The 22,902-nt window shown below is 36.0% G+C and overlaps 1 protein-coding gene across 2 annotated transcripts in view; it reads right to left on the reverse strand.

Moving 5' to 3' along the window:
* Positions 1-22,902, reverse strand: part of DPP10 (dipeptidyl peptidase like 10) — a 791,529-nt gene that overhangs the window by 165,020 nt on the left and 603,607 nt on the right. For both annotated transcript variants that reach the window (XM_062199274.1, XM_062199266.1), the window contains 2 exons: positions 14,346-14,398; positions 14,168-14,249 (listed from right to left, as the gene is read on the reverse strand). In XM_062199274.1, coding sequence (XP_062055258.1) covers positions 14,168-14,249; positions 14,346-14,398 — 135 coding nt within the window. The remainder of the gene's footprint in view (positions 1-14,167; positions 14,250-14,345; positions 14,399-22,902) is intronic.

Here is a 22,902-nt window from a genome sequence, read left to right on the forward strand (position 1 = left end):
TGCAAAAGATGCTTAAAGATGTGTTACACAAAGAAACACAGAAACATGGTCGGCAATATAAAAGAAGGTAAAGGAAGGAAACCTCACAGCAAAAGATCACAGGAAGCTCAATTTCTCTTTGACATAGAATTAAACTCTGATGCTCTGTTAAAGCAATGTGTTAAAGTAATCTATTATGTTCTCTTGATGTCTGTTAAATTCTAATTGTTCAAAAACAGCTGAATTTTTATTAAGAGCTATGGGTTATTTAAATATGTGCTTATTTTCAAAGATTTGAATAATCACCTTGTAACAATGATCAGATTTGGTCTATGTTATGTCATGATTTTAAGGAATCTTATTTCAACCAGATATTTTGGATTTTGAGCCTCCTTGGCATTCTTGACAGGCATTCAAAAAATCAAAGTTTCAAACAATCTAGACTCTAAAGTAACCAGTAAATCCTGGACTTTGGTTTTTCCAGTTTGGGCCCAACTGAAAAAATCGAAGGACCTATGTCTCTCATCTTATAGAGACACCAACTAATCAGGCTATTTGGATTATACTAGAAGTACTGTGAAAATGTGATGTGGTACCTAACTTTAAGTTTCTATAATGGAAAATGCTATTAATACAAATGTTTGAGAATTAAAAAGTCTAATGATTTTGTGTTACTAGACATGATAGTTATCTTAATGAGAAAGCCCCAGAGGCCTAAAGGGTTAAATACTTGTAAAATCCTACAGGTACTTTCAAAAATACTGTGAAGTATGCAAGTGCCTCGTGTTGGTTGATGAGTTTATAATTTTAAACATGGCGACTTAAAGTCTTTTGTCATCCATAGTTATATATGATTTGCTGCTCATAAAACTAAAGTGTTGTTGGTTCTGTGTTTAGCTGTCCTCCTATAGGTTCCTATGGACTTTTTCCAGCCACTTCTACTGTATTCAGTACTTTGGGATGGCTCTGTAAACAGATGAAGCCAATAATGTATTAACAGTACCAACTGAGAGAAAGTATGGTTAACTGAGGTTACTAAAAACAAAAAGCAATTCAAATCAATTGGCAATCTACAAAAAGAATTAAAGATTTTAAAAGCTATAATTAAAATTGCTATATTGGTCTATTATGCTATGTTATATGTGTGTACATATTGTATCTCCACATGGGGAAATTTTATTAAGAGTTTTATTTTAAATGGCTTATAGATAAGATTGTCCATAAATTTAAGCTGCTAAAATCAATCAAAGATACATTTCAATTTGTGTGACCTGAATCTGTGTATCATATATTTTAAACGTGTTGGTAGAAAGAAACTAAAAACATTTTATATGGTTGTGCTTAAGTTTACTGGTTAAACAAAGTACACCATGTTAGATATTTAAGAGGTGTTTTCAAATACATGATTCTTAAAATTTACAGAAGGCATTGGACCTTCTGGTAAATGTTTTCTTAAGTTGTTATCTAATGGTTGGAACTGTTTGCTAAGTATTCATGTGATATTGCTAATGTCAGCAAGCGATCTAGGACTTGCTCCCTCATTTCTCTATTCTAAGCCCAACTTGTTCTTTCATTTCTCTTCTCTTCAAGGTAGGAAACTAATTCTATTATGAAGGAATCTGTAGGACGCACAATTTAATCCTTAGACCTTATAAAAGAGATGGCTAACATTTTTCTGTAATAGCATAGCCAAAATAAGAACTTAAATAATAATCTCATAGCTAGATTCACTTCACCATCAGCGAAGTATACAGTAAGTAGAAAAAAAACCCTCGCTTTCAGACCAAAGGGAAAGAAAGTTTTAAAGTGAGAATATAATTTTCCTCATGGGCATTGTCTACCTTAGAAAAACTACTACAGAACATGCCTGTGACTTTAGACTTGTAGTTCAGGCCACCGAAGATTAGAGATGGAACTTGGGCACTCCCTTGACTTGCATCCTCTGGTCTGCTTTAACACAAACCAGGAGGAAAAGAAAGCTAGGCACCAGAAGCAATGGGTGGCAGGCCTATTAATGGCTGATCTGTACAGTGATCTGCCCTCAAGGAGACCCAACAGGCCAGTCCACTGCAGTGGCTTTCAATGTGGTAAGCCTGGGCTTCAGCAGAAGTCAGCGTGTGAAGAGCCCTGGCAGCTCTGCCAAGAGTTGGATCACTGGAAATGGACCTGCCCTGGAGTCGAAGGATGCCCAGGTCAGAGCCACAGATCTTATTGGCTCGAAGCTGAAAAGCCCTTCACTCAGCCCAACTTCCAAAGTGACCACTGCAGCTGAGGGGATGGTCAAGTAGGGTCAGCAACATTGCAGGCAGAACTGTCAATTTCTTGTTAGAGATGCCACCTGCCTTTACCTGGCCAGATCTCCTCCCAGCCCAGCCAAGTAATGAAAGTCAACAGAGTGCCTTCCCCTAGGAGGTTCACACCTCCCTTAGGATATACCCCACATGAAGAGATAGATAGGGTGGGCCTCTTAACTTACAAGGCCTAAAGCCCACCAGATTATTATCAAGCCCCTTCTGTCAGGTTCTATTTGCCTCTCAATCAGAAAACTTAATTGTAGCTTAGACAGCACCTTTCTTAGCTCCTCTAATAATGACTCTGTCCTTTTTTCTAGACCCTGTCTAGCGCACTTGGGCCTCATTCCTTTGTAATCATAACCTCTACTCTACCACCAATGGCTCTACTCCCAACCTGTGTGTACTGATGGTCCTCTTCCCCACTTAATGCTGTATAATTGTTCAAACCTGGTAAATGCCACTCTTAGGATCATTGGTTACTATCCTCACTCTGTCTTTTATGACCTTGTCTAAATATGAGCAGAGTCGGCAAACTTGGAAGGCTTCCATAGCCTTGGCAACTCATGACGACAGCCTAGGGTGGTTACTGGCGCCATAAACTAGAGTGTCAATTTGTTGGGTCAACAACAGGAGCCACTGTGCACTTGCTCCTCATGTGGGATCTCTGTCCTTAATGTGCTGTACATTGTGATTTAATACTATAACTAGTACTCAAACAGTATGTTTCACTTTGTGTTTCTATGTGGGTGCAAACTGTTGAAATCTTTATACTAAATTGATCTTCTGTATATAAAGATAATTGAAAATGAATCTTGATGTGAGTGTAAGGGGAGAGGGAGTGGGAGAGGGGAGGGTTGCGGGTGGGCGGGAACTTATGGGAGGGGGAAGCCGTTGTAATCCAAAAGCTGTACACTGGAAATTTATATTCATTAATTAAAAGTTAAAAAAATATTTATTATAGATCAGATATTATTCAAAGTGTTTATATACATATTAATACATAAAATATCACAATATTATTGAAAATTCTACTGTTATATTCATTTTAAATATTAGATTATGGTATATAGTTATTAAATAATGTTCACAAGTCAAACAGCAATTAAGCAGTTGATCTGGGTTTCAATTATCTGCAATGGCTTCTGTGAGAGGACTTATATTTTTTGTATATTTTTAGAATCTGTTTAATTCTTGCAAATATACTGAAATTAAGGAATCAACAACAAATAAGAATTACAAAACAAAAACATGCAATTAATGCTACTTCCTTAGTTTATCAAAGTGTTTTGGCAAATGTATGCACGTTCTTGGAGAATAATTCATTTTAACCTGTCAACATATGATTTTCAAAGGACTATCCAGTAACACCAAGGTGAAATTATGTTGGATTTCTGATTCTAAAATATTTTGTGTCCTGAATTTGCCGGGAGCACTAAAGGCTAGGTCTTTTGTTCCCAGCATCAGAATGAAGCAAAGGGGTTGAAGTACCTGCCCCCTCAATGATGTCCACTCACCATTGTTCTGTGAATTCCTTGATCACAATTCTCTGTAAATCAAACTGGATATACTTATATCTTGCATAAGTCTAAGTTTGCCTCCACTTTTCAGGCATATCACAATGGAATGGATCTAGAGATTGCCCCACAAAGGCAGATTAAAATATTCTTTGAAAATTTCTCTGAATATCCACAAGACAAAAGAACATATCCTGTCTAAAATCTTCAGTTTGTGAACCAATGCACTCATTTTTCTTTCATGGTTTGTTTTTTATATAATTTTTTTCAACGATTCAACCATTTAGCACAGAAATGAAAATTAATATAGAATGTTTTGTAGTATTTCTTTCTGAAACACAATGATAAGGATGTTTTAGCAACCTCATGTTTACTGTCTGGGAACTTTTTCTACGGGTGCTCAATAGTTTAAGCAAACCCTAATTTTCTCGGTGTTCCTTTTAAGTCCTATCTGAAATACATGGAATATTAAAGACCAAGAATAATATTATTTATTGTACTGTTACTTCATCCCTACAATAAAATTTTCACAAATGTTAATATTACATTTCACAGTTAGTTTAAAAAATGCATCGATTTGGAGAGATGTCAAGACAGCTGAATAGGGGAAAGATTTAATGATTCAACCAGGGGAAGCTAGCAGAAAAAAGCAGAGGAAATGTATGCCCAAGGAAGAGCAGGAGCGAAGTTTGCAGTGGTCATTCTACACAAAGAAGAAGAACGCCATGGAGCAGCATGAGAAGTGCAGACACTTCCCATATATGCACAAGCAGGGATAAAATACATACTCCCACAGTTGGGGGCTGGAGAAGATGCCAGTTTCTGAGAGCTAGGTGAGGGCAAAATGCAGCAGGCTGTGCCAGAGGTGATATTGTATTAGGGAGAACCTTGGGAATGATGCTGACTTTGAGTCCAGGTGGAGCCCTAGCAGGAGGTAGGGTATCCACCTAACCTAGCAAAGTGAAACCATCTTTCTATTTGCCCACCCCTCTACAAGGGCACTTGGCAACTGGCTAGGAGAAGGCATAATGTTGACACCATTAGAGGCTGTGGAGGCTCTCATGCACACAACCAAGGGATTTACCAGAGGGAAAATTGTGCATTTCTGCATTTCCCACTAACTTTGAGTCTGGCTGGTCACCCACTTAAGATTTTGAGATGCCCCCATCTTCTCAACCTGTCCCAGGTTCTAGTGCTCAAACTGCCAAGGCAAAGCACCCACAGGCAGTTGCATCAGGAAATGATTGCTCTCTTTGTAGATGGGGCAGGCTCACATGGCAGAGAGCGGAACTGTGTAACTGTGGGAGGCTCATGTGCTGTGGTAATGGGAATCCTGTGACTTCACTATAGGTCATGCAGTAAAGCTGGGTCTCTGCTCAATCACTGTTTCTGGCATCAGAGGCTCATGGCTCCTTGATTGCCTGGGATGAGTTATTGTGGAAGATTTTTGGTCATACTGAGGACTGGGCTAATCCTGAGCACTGATCTCCTTAGAAGATGCAGATAAGGTTGTGATTATGTCAACAGACATGAAAATACCCTCCCTGCTGATAACACTAGAGGAGACCAACCATGCCCAACTTGGGTGTCACCCTGTATTCTTGCTTCACACTTGAGCACTAACCAGAGCTTCCTGGCCCTAACTAGCACACACTGCTGTGAAGTCATGGAAGGAGCAGAAACTCCACTAAGCTACTGAGGCATAGTTCAAATACAAAAGCCATCAATGGAGAAAATCAACAAGAATTTAAACAAATGGGCTAAAATAAATACAAGAAACAAGAACAAGGAAAACAAAATGACTCCTCCAAAGGAACACAATATGTCAATATTAGAATGTGAAGACAAGAAGATTGATAAAATGCCTGACAAGGAATTCAAAAGAATGATCACAAGATCACTCAGAAGCAATGAAAAGCAAATTCATGAGTTGAAGAAATCCACACATAACATGGATGAAAAAATGTTCCCATACGATAGAAATTTTGAAGAGAAATCAATCTGAAATATTAGAAGCAAGAAATTCAATATGTCAAATAAAAATGAACAGAAAACCTTAACAACAGATTGGTGAGGCAGAAGAAAGAATACCTGAGCTAGAAGACAAATCTTTGGTAATTTCATAGTCAGACCAAAAACATAAAATTAGAAAAATTAAAAACAGTGTTTGAGATTTATGGAATACATTCAAACGATCCAGCATACAAATATTAGGAATTCAGAGAATGGATTGCAAGGCCTGTTCAGTGAAATAACAGAAAGCTTTCCTAATTTGGAGAAACGAAGGTACACCCAAGTACAGGGAACACACGGAACTCCCAATAGACATGACAAGTAAATATCTTCTCCACACACACTGTAGTCAAAATTTCAACAGTAAAACATAAAGAAAAGATTCCAACATGTGCATGAGAGAAACACCAGATTGCCTTTAGAGGATATCCAATCACACTGACAGCTGATTGCTCATCAGAAACCCTACAGACAAGTAAAGGATGGAGAGACATAGTTCATGTCTTAAAAGAAAAAAAAAAAGAAAACTATTAAGACTGTACCTTACAAAGCTCTCATTTATAAATGAAGGTGAAATAAAAGACCTTCCACAACAAACAGAAATTGAACAAATTTGTCACTACTCATCCAGCCTTACTAATTATGCTTAAGTTTGCTAAACATTATGAAACAAGCTGAAAGCAGAAAATTACACATTCAATGCTCCACTTCCAATACGGCTCCATGGTAATGCACCTGGGACAGCAACAGAAATAGGCCCAAGTCCTTGGGTCCCTGCACCCATGTGGAAAACTGGAAGAAGATCCTGACTCCAGGTTTTGATCTGGCCTTGCCATGGCACTGTAGCAATTTGGGGACTGAACCAGTGGATGGAAGATATTTCTTTCTCTTTCTTTTCCTGTGTAATTCCGTCTTTCAAATAAACAAAATAAAACTTTAAAAAATATACAACATCCTTTTATGAAGCAAACCTTAAGGAAATTGAGTTTAGAAGGAAATTGAGTTTAGAAGGAACATTGTACAATACTATCAAGGAAATATAGGACAGATCCTTTGCCAGCATCAGATTGAATGGGGAAAAGTGGAAACAATTTCCACTAAGATCCAGAACCAGTAAAGGAAGCCCACTTTCACCATTGCTATTTAGTATTGTACTGGAAATTTTAGCCAGAGTCATTAGGCAAGAAAAAGAAGGCAAAGGGCTACAAACTGGAAATGAGGAAGTCAAATTATCCCTGATTGCAGCTGACATGATTCTACATATACAAGAACCTAAAGACTAAGAGACTATTAGAAATCATAAGAAAGTTTTGTAAAGTTGCAGGATAGAATTGACACAAAAAAATCACTAGCCCTTACATACACAGACAATGCCATGGCTGAGAAAGAATTTGTAAATCAGTCCCATTCACAATAGCTACCAAATATTTTATATACTTTATAATAAATTTCATCAAGGACATGAAATATTTCTACAATGAAAGTTACAAACTATTAAAGAAATAAATAGAGATTACAAAAGATGGAAAAACTTCCATGTTCATGGATTAGAAATATTAACATCATTAAAATTTCCATATTATCAAAAGAAATTTGCACATTCAGTGCTATCCAAGAAAAATACCAACCACATACTTTCTTTTCATATCTAGAAAAAATGATGATAAAATTCATATGGAAATACAAGAGATCCAGAACAGCTAACTCAGTCTTAAACAACATAAACAAAGCCAGAGGCATCACAATACAAGATATTAAAACGTACTAGAGGGCACCTGGATACTTAAAAGAAATGTTAATGGTCTAAAGGGAGACATAGATTCCAATGCAATAGTAATGGGAGATATCAAGACTCCACTTCTAGCCATGGATAGATCAACCACACAGGAAATCAGTAAGGAAGCAACAGAGTTAATTGACACTATAAACCAAATGGACCTAACAGATATCCACAGAACTTTTCGCCCTACTGTTGAAGAATACATATTCTTCTTACCAATGCATGGAATTTTCTCTAGAATAGACCATATGCTAGGTTATAAAGCAAGTCTCAGCAAATAAAAAAAATTAAATTTTTTATACCATGTATCCTCTGACCACAATGGAATGAACCTGGAAATCAACAATTCAAAAATATCTAGAACATATGCAAAAACATGGAAACTGAACATGCTCCTGAATGAACAGTGAGTCATAGAAGAAATCAAAAGAGAAATAAGAAAATTTCTGGAAATGAATGCAGAAGACAAAACAACATATCAAAACTTATGGGATACATGGAGCCAGCACCGTAGCTCACTTGGTTAATCCTCTGGTTGTGGTGTTGGCATCCCATATGGGCGCTGGGTTCTAGTCCCGGCTGCTCCTCTTCCAGTCCAGCTCTCTGCTGTGGCCCAGGAAGGCAGTGGAGGATGTCCTAAGTGCTTGGCCCTGCACCCCCATGGGAGACCAGGAAGAAGCACCTGGCTCCTGGCTTCAGATCAGCGCAGTGCCAGCCATAGCGACCATTTGGGGGAATGAACCAATGGAAGGAAGACCTTTCTCTCTGTCTCTCTCTCTCACTGTCTGTAACTCTACCTGTCAAATAAATAAATAAAAAATCTTTAAAAAAAAACTTATGGAATACAGCAAATGGAGTTTTAAGAGGAACATTTATAGCAATTTCTGACTACATCAAGAAATTAGGCACCAAATAAATGAGCTACCAATGCCTCTCAAGGACCTAGGAAAACAATAGCAAACCAAACCCAAAATTAGTAGGGGAAAAGAAATAATTACAGTTAAAGAAGAAATAAACAAAATTGAAACAAAAATTTACAAAAGATCAGTGAAATGAAGAGCTTCTTTTTTTGAAAGAAAAAATTGACACACCATTGGCCAAACTACCCAAAAAAAGTAAGAGGGAGAAGAACCAGTTCAATAAAATTAGAGATGAAAAAGGAAAGATAACATAATATACTACAGAAATAAAAAGAATCATCAGAAATTACATCGAAGAGCTGTGTGCCAGTAAATCAGGAAATCTAGAAGAAATGGATAGATTCCTGGACACATACAACCTATCTAAATTGAGCCATGAAGACACAGAAAACCCAAACTGACCCATTACCAAGATGGAAATTGAATCAGAAATAAAGACCTTCTAACAAAGAAAAGCCCAGGACCAGATGGCTTCACTGCTGAATTCTACCAGACATTTAAAGAAGAACAAATTACAACTCTTCTCAAGTTATAATAAACAATTGAAAGGGAGCTAATCCTCTCAAATTCTTTCTATGAAGTCAGCATCAACTTAATTCCTAAACTTGAAAAAGATGAAACAGATAAAGAGAACTATAGACCACTTCCCTGATGATCATAAATTTCAAGACATGCAGCAGGGCAGTTATAATCAAAACATCCTGGTAGTTGCACAAAAAAAGATGGGTAGACCAACGGAACAAATTGAAACTCCAGATCAACTCACGCATCTACAACCAACTATCTTTGAGAAAGGAACTAAAATCAATTCCTGGAACAAGGATAGTCTCTGTAACAAACAGTGCTGGGAAATCTGGATCTCTGCATGCAGAAGTATGAAGAATTAAGGTAGGGGTCTACCAGACAAAAAAATCCACTCCAAATGGATCAGTGTTCTAAATCCATGATCTGATACGATCAAATTAGTAGAAAACATTAGAGAAAGCTTACAAGACATTGGCATAAGCAAAGACTTCTTGGAAAATACCCAGAGGCACAGGCAATCAAAACCAAAATTGACAAATAGAATTACATCAAATTGGGAAGCTTCTATACAGCAAAAGAAACACTCAGCAAAGTGAAGAGGCAACCGAGAGAATGGCAAAACCTGATACTGTTGAAGGATTAATATCCAGAATCTACAAAGAGCTCATGAAACTCAACAACCACAAAATAAACAACCCAATTAAAAAATGGGCAAAGAATGTTAACAGATATTTTCAAAAGATGAAATATAAATGGCCGACAGACATATGAAAAAATGCTCAGGATCACTAGTCATCAGCAAAATACAAATCAAAAACCACAATGAGATTTCACCTCACAACCATTAGAATGTCTTTCATACAGAAATCAATAACAAATGCTGGCAACGATATAGGAAAAGTGTACTCTAATCCACTGTTGGTGGAGTGTAAACTGGTACAGCTACTTTGGAAGACAGTATGGAGATATCTCAGAAATCTGAATATAGACCTACAATATGACCCAACCATCCCACTCCTGGGAATTTACCCAAGGAAAATTAAATCAGCATATGAGTTATCTGTACCCACATGTTTTTTGCAGCTCAATTCCTAATAGTTAAGATATGGAATCAACCCGAATGTCCATGAACTGAAGACTGGTTAAAGAAATTATTGAATATGTACACCATAGAATACTATACAGCAGTAAAAAAAAATGAAACCCTGTCTTTTCTAACAATTGGACTGGAAAACATTATACTTAGTGAAATAAATCAGTCCCAAAAGGACAAATGCCATATATTCTCCCTGATCTGTGGTAACTAATAGAGCATCTAAAAGTAATCTGTAGAAGTGAAATTGACACTTAGATGCCATGACTTTGAACAGCCCTTATGTCCATTGTCGAGGAAGAGGTTTTTTTTTTTTTTTTAACGTAATATTTGTTGAATTATTTATTTAGTATAGAGTTAATATTATGTGTATAAAGTTATTAGAAAATAGAAAATAGATCTTAGTAAAAAATAAGAATGGGAATAGGAGGAGGAAGAAGGGTCAGAGTGGGGGTGGGAAGTACCACTATGTTTCTAAAGTTGTATTTATGAAATGCATGAAGCTTAAATATCTTAAATAAGAGGTTTCTGGGGGAAAATTACGAATGACTAATTGACATTACATAAAGCAAAATGTCTATATGGGTGAAATGGTAACAAAAAAAATCCATAAATCAAAACATGATAAATGTCATTTATGTATATGAAAGATATGTTTCATATGTTAAACTAATCTGCACAGATGTCTCTGGACATATTCCTGTATGAAAAGCTATGATTTTTAAAAATGAACAGTCTATCATGGAAACTACTCAGTAACTCTTTTATTGACCCTTTTTATTTTCTGAAAACAAAAAGTATTCCAAAAGCATTTTATAAATTAAAAACAATTTAAATTTATATGACTGAGGCCACAAAGCAGAGTTAATTCTCATTTTACTTATGTCAAACATGAGGAAAATTTACCATGCCAAGGATACATGAACAATCACTAGCAGAAACCATATATTTTGTATATTCACTTACAGAATATTCCATGGTCTAGAATTTTGTTCCAATGAAAACACGTAACATTCAGTAATATTATGTTAATTCACAGTCTTCCTGTTATGTGAAATATTTAGTAATATTTCCTATTTCACCAATCAGCTTAAGAAACATTGTGGAGAATAGTTATATTTTCCTTAGAATTATTAAAGATGAATAGGAAAAAAACATTGATCAAACTATCAAGAATCAATTTAAAATCATTAAGATTTATTTATCATTTTAAAGCTTCCTTATTATTAAAAGCATGCTTCAAACTATGGAATGTAAATTTGACAGATTACTAACGAAATAAATCACATATCCACCATTAGTAAGGAAACATAAGTCTTGAGGATATGATAGTTAAGAGGCACATTTAGAACACTATACATAAAACTATCTTTCATATAGAAAACATTTATAAAAATTCCTACTAAGCCATAAAACCAGTTATATCCATTTCAAAGTAAATATCAATTCTTGTTTCTGACTTCTGCATATTAGTTTTAAACAAATTCTACTTTTTAAATAAATTTAAAACAGACAACAATATAATTGTCCTTAATAATACATCATATTGGAAATTGAAAAACATAACTAAAGTCCTATTTAATGCTACTATCAAATTTATTGGGTGAAGATTAGGATTAATTCATTGAGAATTCTATCAGCTTTAATGTTTATGTTGGAAAAGAAATAAAACACTGATGTTATAAATAAAATAAATTTAAAACTTGAGCATTGAGAAGATGAATATAAAATTTACAAATACTTACCAAAGGTGATTAGGAAAAATATAAAGTACTTACAAATTACATTAGGAATGAAGAAGAAAAGTAACACAAATTCTAAGAAAAGGATAATGAAACACTCTAATGTGAATCCATACTAAAAATTGAAAAATTGTGTGGGGTACATTTTTTGAAGTGAGCAAATTATCAAAAGTAACTAAGAAGTTTTGAAACTTAATCCTGCAGTCCTAATAGTTCCAATTTTTAAAATATCACACACAAAAAAATTTCTATGTCTAGGTACATTCATAGGTTACCTAGTGATTAATTAGTTTATAAAATTAGAAATATATAAAAGATGAAATGAATAAAATGTCATAATTAGCAAATGAAACATCATTATGCTTAAATAGGTTACTATATACATAAACCAAAAAATAACTTGAGGACATTTCTACTCACCAGTGACAAACCAATTCTTAAAACACTAAGAAATATAAGCATTCAAAACACCAACCATAATTATAAGATTTAAATATCTAGATAGAAAATTATAAAAACTGTTGCTATATTAAAGAACTCTCAAATTACTGAAGATATTTAAAATGATTATGGACATAAAGATTAATAATCACTAAAAAGTTAATTTACCAATTCTGGCTCAATTTTAAAGTCATGCCATTCAAGTTCCAAAAGTAAGTATGTAAGTTTCAAGCCTATTTTGACATTCACATGAATGATGAAAAAGTCAAGAACAGCTAAAATCAATCAGAAAGTGGAAAAAGGATATGAAATTGCCTGATCTGTTAGTGAGCAATATTTTAATTAATGCATTGTTGTCTTGGGACTTGGACAGAGATGTTGAAAAAATTGCCAGAAAAATACTCATATACATATGGAAGATAACACTGCAGATGAAGCAGTCAATAAAATGTAATGGGATGATTGATTGTTGACCATTTGCAAAGTACGTAAAAATGGATAATGAATTAACTCTATACCCAAAAAGTTATTTCAAATGGTTCAAGGACTACGGCATGGATGACACTCTTGAATCATTTCAGGAGAACATGATTGAAATAAAAATGTAGGATCTAATTGTAAGGATTTCTTAAATAATAGAAAATACAAATCTTATAGTTGAGAAATCAGTCTATATACATTACAAAATTCTGTTGTAGAATGAAAAACAGACAGCATTAAATAAACACAACAGCTGAGAGAAGACATGCTGAATAATGTATTAATAACCAGGACAATAAGGAACTCTTTGCAATAAAAAATACAAAAATGAGGATGAGCAAAATATATTAATAGTTCTCTCACATATTAGGCAATGCAAACTTAGCCAATAACTACCTTAAAAGTTACCCTTGCTCAAACTAAGAATGTTGTTAATAAAGCCACATAAAACACTATTTAATACCAATTTAAAATTTGAGAAGAAAGCATTCTGGTGCTAAGAGGCCCATATTTCATTTCAGAATATCTGGGTTCTATTCCCAGTTTTAGCTCAGACCCTGGGAAACATCCATGATGGCTCAAATATTGAATTCCTGTTACCAACATGTCAGGCTTGTATTGCTTCCAGGCTCCCAACTCTGGCCCTGGCCCAGCCTCAGCTCTTAGAAGTATTAGGGCACCAAACCCAAATATCTATTTCTACCTTTCTCTCTTAAATAAATGATTTTGCTTTAAAAAAGGAAAAACAATGTGCTGATAAGGTCATAAAACTCTTTCATCGGCCCTAGCAGGTTTATAAACACCAGAAAATTTAGAAATCAATTTGGCAATACTTAATACACTTCAGAATGCACATGCTGTGGAAGCAGGCAATACCTGTCCCCAGGCATAATCTCCTTGAGTAAATCTTTATGTTGGTACTACACATATAGAATTTTGGAATGATTTTTTTAAAATTATCAATAATTCTCTTTTTAATCTGTGATAACTTCAGAAAATAATTGATGAAAAAGTCTCTCTTAAGAGACTACTGAAAATTTGTTTAAATTTTTGAGCCTGAGGAATGCATTAAGAATAGTATCTTTTGGGTTTGGCTTTTATTTGAAAATTGATAATGGTAGGTAATAGAAATTGCACAGGACTTGGCCCTATTATCCTTCGATCTCTTCCAGTTCCATTGTTAACAGTTTAATTATATATAATTTAATAAATTTATTGTTTTAATTGATATTATAATACTAGTATCATTTGATATGTAAGTTAGATTATCAGGTAAAAGCTATAAAAGAACCTAGAAAAACATCAATTTTTACAAGGTAATGGTTTCTGTAAAGATTATTCCCACAGCTGCAACTGACAGTATTTGGTGCATAAACCTGTGCTTACCAGCTGCTGTCCCTGGACACCCCAGGCTGCATACTGCAAGACGGAGTCCTCTACTTCTGGAGGATTTAACTCCCAAACTTCCCTTGAAGAAATGTAAATATTTTTACTTGAAAAAATTGAAAAAATTTACATCTACACCAACAATTTCCCATAAAATCTAGAAAACCAAAGAACTTACCTAGTATGTATGTTGTAAATCACATATGAAGCAGTATACGAATAATGAAATATCTGAAATTTTAGAAAAAGAATAGAGGTCAAACATTGTATGAAATAAAAGCTCTATCTTAATCCACATTTATATTTTTTCTTGATATAATAAAATTGCTATATTAATCTGTGTATTGATGTGTATATATATGTATAAATATAATATATATGCATATGCTTAATAAAATCCAGGAAAACCAGTAATTAGTGGTATGGGAAAATAAAAAGTGAAATATTATAATTTTTGGAGTTTATTAACTTAGCTTCCTACAATCAATCCCATCCTTTATTCAATCTATTTTATCCTTAATAAAATTGTGAGTATATTGCTTTCCTGATCAAAATTTAACGAAATACCATTGCCTATCAATTCAAAAATGCTTCATCTTTTTTTTTTTTTTTAAACAGGCAGAGTTAGACAGAGAGAGACAGAGAAAGAGATAGAGAGAAAGGTCTTCCTTCCGTTGGTTCACCCCCCAAATGGCCACTATGGCCGGCACGCTGAGCCGATCCAAAGCCAGGAGCCAGGTGCTTCCTCCTGGTCTCCCATGCAGGTGCAGGGCCCAAGCACTTGGGCCTCCCTGGGCCACAGCAGACAGCTGGAATGGAAGAGGAACAACCGTGACAGATTCCGGCACCCCAACTGGGTCTAGAACCCGGGGTGCCGGCGCCACAGGCGGAGGATTAGCCTAGTGAGCTGCAGCCAAAAATGCTCCATCTTAAGTGAAAGCTTTTGTTTTCATTTCTACATGGTTGTCACACACTTGTCATTCACTACCTCATTTTACTTAGTCTATACTTCAATTAAATTGGATGAATTATGCCTTTATATACTAAATTATTTCTACTTTATCATTCTAGCATATCCTATCTTAATTCTGGAAGACTTCCACCTATTTCAGGACCCTATAGCCCCTGCATTTAGCTCAGCTTCATCCTCTTCATTGAAACTCATCTCTTTCATATCACAGTTAACTTTCACCTGTAATATAAATTATATAAATATTTTAAGTATGTCCCCTTTTTTCACTAGCGTGTTGTCAGATACAGTTATGCATTACCCTTGCATCACCCACAACATCTAACAGCGTCATGTTCATGTGTAACATGCAGTTGATGTTTATTGATTCGTATAGGGAAAATCTCACACATGTTAAAGTATGTGTTGATTAAAACAACGTGGGGTTATAGCCCTTTCCCCGCAGAGTAATGATGGGAGATGATATATCAAATGTTTAGCTGATAGGGTGGACATTAGATCTAACGATTAAGATGCGAGTTAAGATACCACAGTCCCATTTCAAACTGCCTGAATTCCATTCATGGCTTCAACCCTCTGAGTCCAGCTTCTTACCAATAAGTATCCTGTGAGAAAGAAAGAAATGGCTAAAGCATTTGGGCCCTTGCCATCTACATGGGAGATCTGGATTGAGTATCTCATACTTGGCTCTGACCTGGGGTTCAGCCCAAGCAATTGTGGGAATTTGGGGATTGTACTAGCAGTGGAAGATCTTTCTCTTCTAGAATCCATTTTTTAAATTATGAATAGCTGGGAGAATTATGTGATCTTCAAGAGATTTTAGTCTTATCCTTAAAATATTACTTCTTTTCATTTAAAATTCAACATTTTAAATTTTAGGGTTAAATAGAGAGACAGAGAGAGAAAGAGGGTTTAATCCTTAAATTCCCACAATAGCATTAGAGCTGGGTACTCAATACAGATATCTGAACAGGGTGGTAGGAATCCAAGTACTTAAGAACTACTGTAGCCTTCCAGGGTATGCCTTACCAGAACTCTGGAATGGCGAGTTGAGCCACAACTAAAACTTTAGGCACTGTAATATAGGATATATGCATCCCAAGTGATGTCTTAACCAGCCCAAACATCTTAGCCTTTTTTCTTTTTAAACAAACCTTCCCAAGGATTGCAGCACCTGTGACAAAGTGACATTAAATCTCAAACATTAATCAGTAATAAATGCAAAAAAATTCTCTATATTTTGATTTTTATTTACTAGAATCTTGGAATACAGAGTAAATGTGTAAAATTATAAAAGATAGGGAAGGAGTGAATATATTAATAAGTGTAAATTATTTTTCTTTAAGCTATGTGAATCTAGCTAAGAATTTTTTTCTTTACCTGGGTATATTAAATCATATTTTCATTTATAGGATTTATGGAAGTTATAATGATATTTTCATTTTTAGTATTTAGTTATAAAACCTTCTTTTATTCCTGTACTAGATATACATTGCACAAATATTATAATACTGTCAATTAAACTCCACAGAAGTCTAATTGTAATTTCTTATCAACTGCAGTAGTACTTTCAATCAAACATGACTGGCCACCTATTTGGCAAATAACACTAGCACACTGAAATTGCAAACCTGCCTCCAGATTGTTGCTATATCGTGTTTAACAAGGAAGCTTTATTGTTCCACTCTTTTTGGAATATATAAATCAGAAATTGCCTTTACTGTGTGGTTATGGAGGCAAAGATAATTTTCCCACCTTTTATTTTACCATTCACATTTTATTCTATACAGTTCCATATTTGACTGCGAATTCTAAAACTTTAATACACTACTCTAGTAGACAAAAAGATGAGTAATAAGACTGCCTTTGTTAGCACATATTTCTGTCTTAGAATGCTTTGTTGCCAAAACAAAAAGCCAAATAGGGACTTGGTCTTCAAAGCAGACAAATTTGTCAATAAAGTTATGAATAAAAAGAGACTATCCATCCTATGTGTCAATTATCTAACACACTGTTCCAGATTTCTAGACTCACATCTATCCTGAGAGAAAGAGCTGCCGTGTATTTTTCTTTTCTAGGCAAAACAGGTTACCCAAACCCTCGGAGACATGACTGAGTATAGCTATTGAATGTTAATCTCCTTCTATAGTATTCCTCTAACATGTAAATGCCCTCCAAATGATGTGAATATAAAAGGGGATCTATAAATGTGCTTTTTTCTTTGCATTGCTTAACCTGTGAAACATCTGATTCTCTCAGAAGGTGTGTTGAGGTAGAAAATCACAAAATGGATGCAACTAGAATCCATTATATTTAGTGAAATAACCCAGCCCCCACAAAAGACAAATATCATGTTTTCCCTGATGAGAGGTATCTAAGAGAGTACCTAAAATATAATGTATTGGGGGCCTGGCGTAGAAGGTAAAACCGCCACCTATAGTGCTGATATCCCATACGGGCACCAGTTCGAGTCCCAGCTGCTCCACTTCTGGTCCAGCTCTCTGCTATGGCCAGGAAAAGCAGTAGAAGATGGCTCAAGTGCTTGGGCCCCTGCGCCGCCATGGGAGATCCAGAGGAAGCTCCTGGTTCCTGGCTTTAGATCTTCGCAGCTCCTGCGGCCAATTGGGGAGTGAACCAGCAGATGGAAAATCTCTCTCTCTCTCTCTCTCTCTCTATCTCTCTCTCTCTCTCTCTCCCCTTCTCTCTCTGTGTAGCCTTGACTTTCAAATAAATATTTTTTAAAAATATAATGTATTGGAGTGAAATGGACATTTTGAGATTAGATGATTTTTCAGCTCTTGTCTCTTCTGTAGAGGAACAGTGTTGTTGTTGTTTTTTTTTTTTTCTTTTCATACAATTTCTGAACTCTTTTATTAGTGTAGGGTTAACCTTAAGATCATTAAGTAAACTGACAGTAGATCTTTGTAAAAATTAAGAGTGGGAATGGGAGAGGGAGGAGGAGGAGGGGTGGCAGTGTGGGCAGGAGGTGGGGGTGTCACTATGTTCCTAAATTTGTATATATGAAATACATGAATCTTATATAACATAGATAAAATGGAAAAAAAAAAGAAGACACTCTGACTTGCTTGCAAAACTCACACAAGTTGAAGTCCTAAGTTATAATTTTGGTCTCATCCATATGTGTCCTACAGACTCAGCCATCTACAGGTAATGAGAGTCTAGCCCTTCACTCCTCGCTTGGAGCCACTCTCTCTAAATCCAATATCTTTTTTTTTTTTCCATTTTTTTTTTGACAGGCAGAGTGACAGTGGGAGAGAGAGAGACAGAGAGAAAGGTCTTCCTTTGCCATTGGTTCGCCCTCCAATGGCCACTGCAGCCAGCGCGCTGCAGCCGGCACACCGCGCTGATCCAAAGCCAGGAGCCAGGTGCTTCTCCTGGTCTCCCATGTGGGTGCAGGGCCCAAGCACTTGGGCTATCCTCCACTGCACTCCATGGCCATAGCAGAGAGCTGGCCTGGAAGAGGGGTAACCAGGACAGAATCCGGTGCCCCGACCGGGACTAGAACCCGGGGTGCTGGCGCTGCTAGGAGGAGGATTAGCCTGTTGAGCCATGGCGCTGGCTCCAATATCTTTAATGTATAAATGTGTGTGCATGTTGTGCATTTCTAGCATATCTGAAATAGTTCTTGTTTTCATAATTTAAATATTCTTTGCTTACAACAGAATACAAGGAGTACTCTGTAGGAAGAGGGGAATATCTTACACAGGATTAGAAGTGACTCTTTTACCTTTTTTCTTGATTAAACTTTTGGAAAGATTTTTAGAAGGTGTGTTTCATTAATAACATGATTTAGTTTTAGTGCACATCTGTATTAAGTCACTTGGTAATCTCTCTCTCACTCCCCCTTCTTTCTTGGATGGTATTTCTATTTTTTTAACATTTCTTTTATCTGAGGTTCCACTTCTATATTAACTAAATAGAATTCATTTCATGATAACCAGGAAAATTGAGTCTTTTAGCCTAGAATAACATTCCTTTATTCTATTAAGATAGGCTGTTGCACAATGGAGAGTCAAACTAAGGATATGATGAGATCCTTGGGGATAAATATATTTCACCATTTCACTGTCAGAAACTGTATATTCATTCCATTTCTGCAAGGGATGTTCCACCACTTGTTACAGAGGCTGAATATTAACAGCAAAGACTGAGTGGTAAGAATTGGGATAGACCATATAAAAAATTGATCAAGATGGCTTTGAGATAACCCCATCAGTCACATGGTACCAAAAGGTACTGATAGATTCAGAAAGCATCATTTGCATGCAATTCAATCTGGTGCCTATCATCTTCACATTACATTGTGAGCCTTGAGAAGATAATTGATTATTAGAGTTGAACATTCAGAATGGAATAACCAATTCTGATTATTTGCAGTTGTTACTGTTTACAGTGTAACCACCAACACTGAAGTATAAAATATGGAAACACTGACCCTAGAAGAAATAACGTTCTTGTGGAATTATGCTCACAATATTTTCATTAGCCAATCAATGTATAACTTCATTTCATGTGTGTTTCTGCTTAAAGACATAGGCTTATGTAATATATGTTCCTGATTCATTGATATGAAATTCATGGTTAACAGCACTGTAACTCATGCTTGAATGAAGCTTATTAACACAGATATTTTCTCCATAAAGTTCGTCAAAGCCTTCTTGCACTAAGGAACCCAAGATTGTCACATCACTGTGCTTGGGAGTGGAATTCAAAGGTGGGGAGTGATCTTGAACAGCAAAGTCATCAAAAACTGCACAAAATCCAAAGCTCATGGCATAAAATTGACCTTGAAAAGAACACTTGTTTATAGTGTAAATGTTGCAACAAGGTACAGTGTCAACTAGTTCAATTTTAGCTTGGAAACTGTACAACAGAGGTCAAAGGTTCAGCTGCTCTGCACATGTCTATGAATAACTACAAATAACTACAAAAGCACCTAGGAAGTACATTTCATTGAGGAGGCAAATTTATCCATAAGGAATTCACAAATAATGTCTGATGGTCCTATTAACACAAACATAGCATGAGTTATTACTGAAAGAAGGAAAAGAAAATAAACATACAAAAGTTCTGCTGAAACCTGAATAAGTAGAAAACTTATCCAGAATGGTGGCATTCATGCTCTTATATGAAAATTACCTGCATGTACTTATTTAGCAAATACCTATTAAACACAATAGTTTATATAGGCACTACATTATGATTTTATTGAGAATATAATAAAAACATTAAAAGTAGTATAAAATACAAGGTTTTCAGTTCATAATTTTTGCTTATACTATGCTGTCAGTTAAATTATATTTTATTTTATTGGTCCAAAGAGAGATATTCCATCTGTTGGTTTACTCCTCCCACACCTACAACAGCCAGGCCTAGACAGGGCAATGCTAGGAATCAGAAGCAGCCCAGGTCTCCCACACAGATGGTGGGGATGCATTTACTACAGTCCTCACTTGATGCCTCCCAGGGTGTGCCTTGGTAAGAAACTAAATTTACAATCAGAGTTAAAAAATTGAACCCAGGAACTTTGATGTGAGATGTAGGTGTCCCAGGTGGCACCTTAACCACTATACCAAACACATACATCTATCTGTCCATTTATAAACAACTATTGAACCTGAATTATTTGTGAGCTAATAAGTTAGTCACCTGGAAGAATGTCAAACCCAAAACAAAGGTGATCCCTGTTCTAAGGAATTTCTGATCCACCTGGGATTCTGGTCAACAAGGCTAAGAAGCTTTATGTTAGTATAGCACACTCTGTTGAGATGCCAGGCATATGAGTACCAGTTCATGTCCTGCTTATTACACTTCCTAACCAGCTCCCTTCTGATGCACCTGAGAAAATGGGCCAAGTGCTTGGGGCACTGCACCCACATGGGAGATCTGGAAGAAGCTCCAGTCTCCTGGCTCCAGATGACCCAGACCTGGCTGTTGTGGCCATGTGGGGAGTGAGCCAGCAGAGGAAAAATCAATAATCAATCTAACTCTCTCTCTCTCTCTCTCTCTCTCTCTCACTGTGTGTGTGTGTATGTGTGCATGTGTGTGTGCATGTGTATGTGTTACCTCCTCTCTTGGTAACTCTGCCTTTCAAAGAAATAAAAATATCTGTTAAAAAGCAGTTGCTCATATACATAAATTTGTGTTTTGTTTATTAGTTGCTATAAATGAGGAGGAAAACATATATTTATCTTTTTGGAAATGGCTTATTTCACTACGGATTGCATACATTTTGAAACAGAACTCTGTAGTATTCCATTGTGTATATAATACAATACCATAATGTCTTTATCCAATCATCAGTTGTTGAACATCTTTTTTGATCCCATATCTTAGCTATTGCGAATTGAGTGGCTATAAATTGGAGGTACAAAAAACTCTTCCATAGCTTATTTCATTTTCTTTGAGTAAAACCCTAGGTATGAATGACTGTGTCACATGATAGATCTACTTTTAGCTCTCTGAGGAATCACCATACTGTCTTCCATAATGGTTACACTAGTTTAGTGTATTAAGGTAAATTTTTCTATACATCCCCAACAGTATTTGTTATTTTTTTGGATGATAAGCAGTCTAATTGGAGTGAGGTGAAATCTTATGGTGGTTTTGATTTGCAGTTCCCTGATAGCTAGTGATCCTGAGCATCGTTATGTGTCTGTTGGCCATTCGCATATAAACTTTTGTAAAAGGCCTGCTTATATCCTTAGCCCATTTCTTACCTGGATTTTTTTGTAATGTTGTTCTTTTTTTTTTTTTTTTTTTTTTTTTGACAGGCAGAGTGAACAGTGAGATAGAGAGACAGAGAGAAAGGTCTTCCTTTTGCCGTTGGATCACCCTCCATTGACCGCCGCAGCCAGCGTGCTGCGGCCGGCACATCGCGCTGATCCGAAGCCTGCACCCGGTCTCCCATACAGGTGCAGGGCCCAAAAACTTGGGCCATCCTCCACTGCACTCCCAGGCCACAGCAGAGAGCTGGCCTGAAAGAGGGGAACCAGGACAGAATCTGGTGCCCTGACTGGGACTAGAACCCAGTGTGTGGGTGCCACAGGCAGAGGATTAGCCTATTGAGCCACAGCGCTGGCCATGTAATGTTGTTTTTGAGATTTGTGAGCTCCTTGTATATTTTAGACATCAATCCTTTATCAAATATGTAGTAGGTAAATATTTCTACCTTTTTGTCAGGTGCCTCTTCTTTCGTTGAGTGTTTCATTTGCTTGCAGAAGCTTTTTAGTTTGATGTAATACCTATTGATGCTTTTTTTTTAATCTATTTTTTGCTTTTAGAGTGCTTCTAGAGTGTCATCCAAATAGTTCTTGACTAAGCCCATGTCTTGAAATGTTTCTTCTATGTTCTCCTCTAGTAGTTTGATGGTTTCAGGTCTTAGGTTAGATCCTTGATCCATTATAAATTGAATTTTGTAAAAGTTGTAAGGTATGGGTCTTGTTTCATATTCTGCATACAGAGATCAAATTTTCCAAATATCATTTGTTGAAGATATTGTCCTTTCTTCAGGGATGGATTTTAGCTCATTCTCAAAGATTAGTTGGTTGCAGATGTGTGAATTAACTTTTGGGGTCTCAAATATGTTCCATTGCCCAACATGTCTATTTTTATTCCAGTACCTAGCTGTTTTGATTATAATTGCCCAGTAATATGTCTTAAAATTTGGTATTGTGATGTATCCAGTTTATTTTTATTGCTTAAGATTACTTTAGCTACTCAGGGTATTTTGTGTTTCCTTATA

Source organism: Lepus europaeus, chromosome 1 (assembly GCF_033115175.1).
Source record: "Lepus europaeus isolate LE1 chromosome 1, mLepTim1.pri, whole genome shotgun sequence".
Classification (NCBI taxonomy): Eukaryota; Metazoa; Chordata; class Mammalia; order Lagomorpha; family Leporidae; genus Lepus; species Lepus europaeus.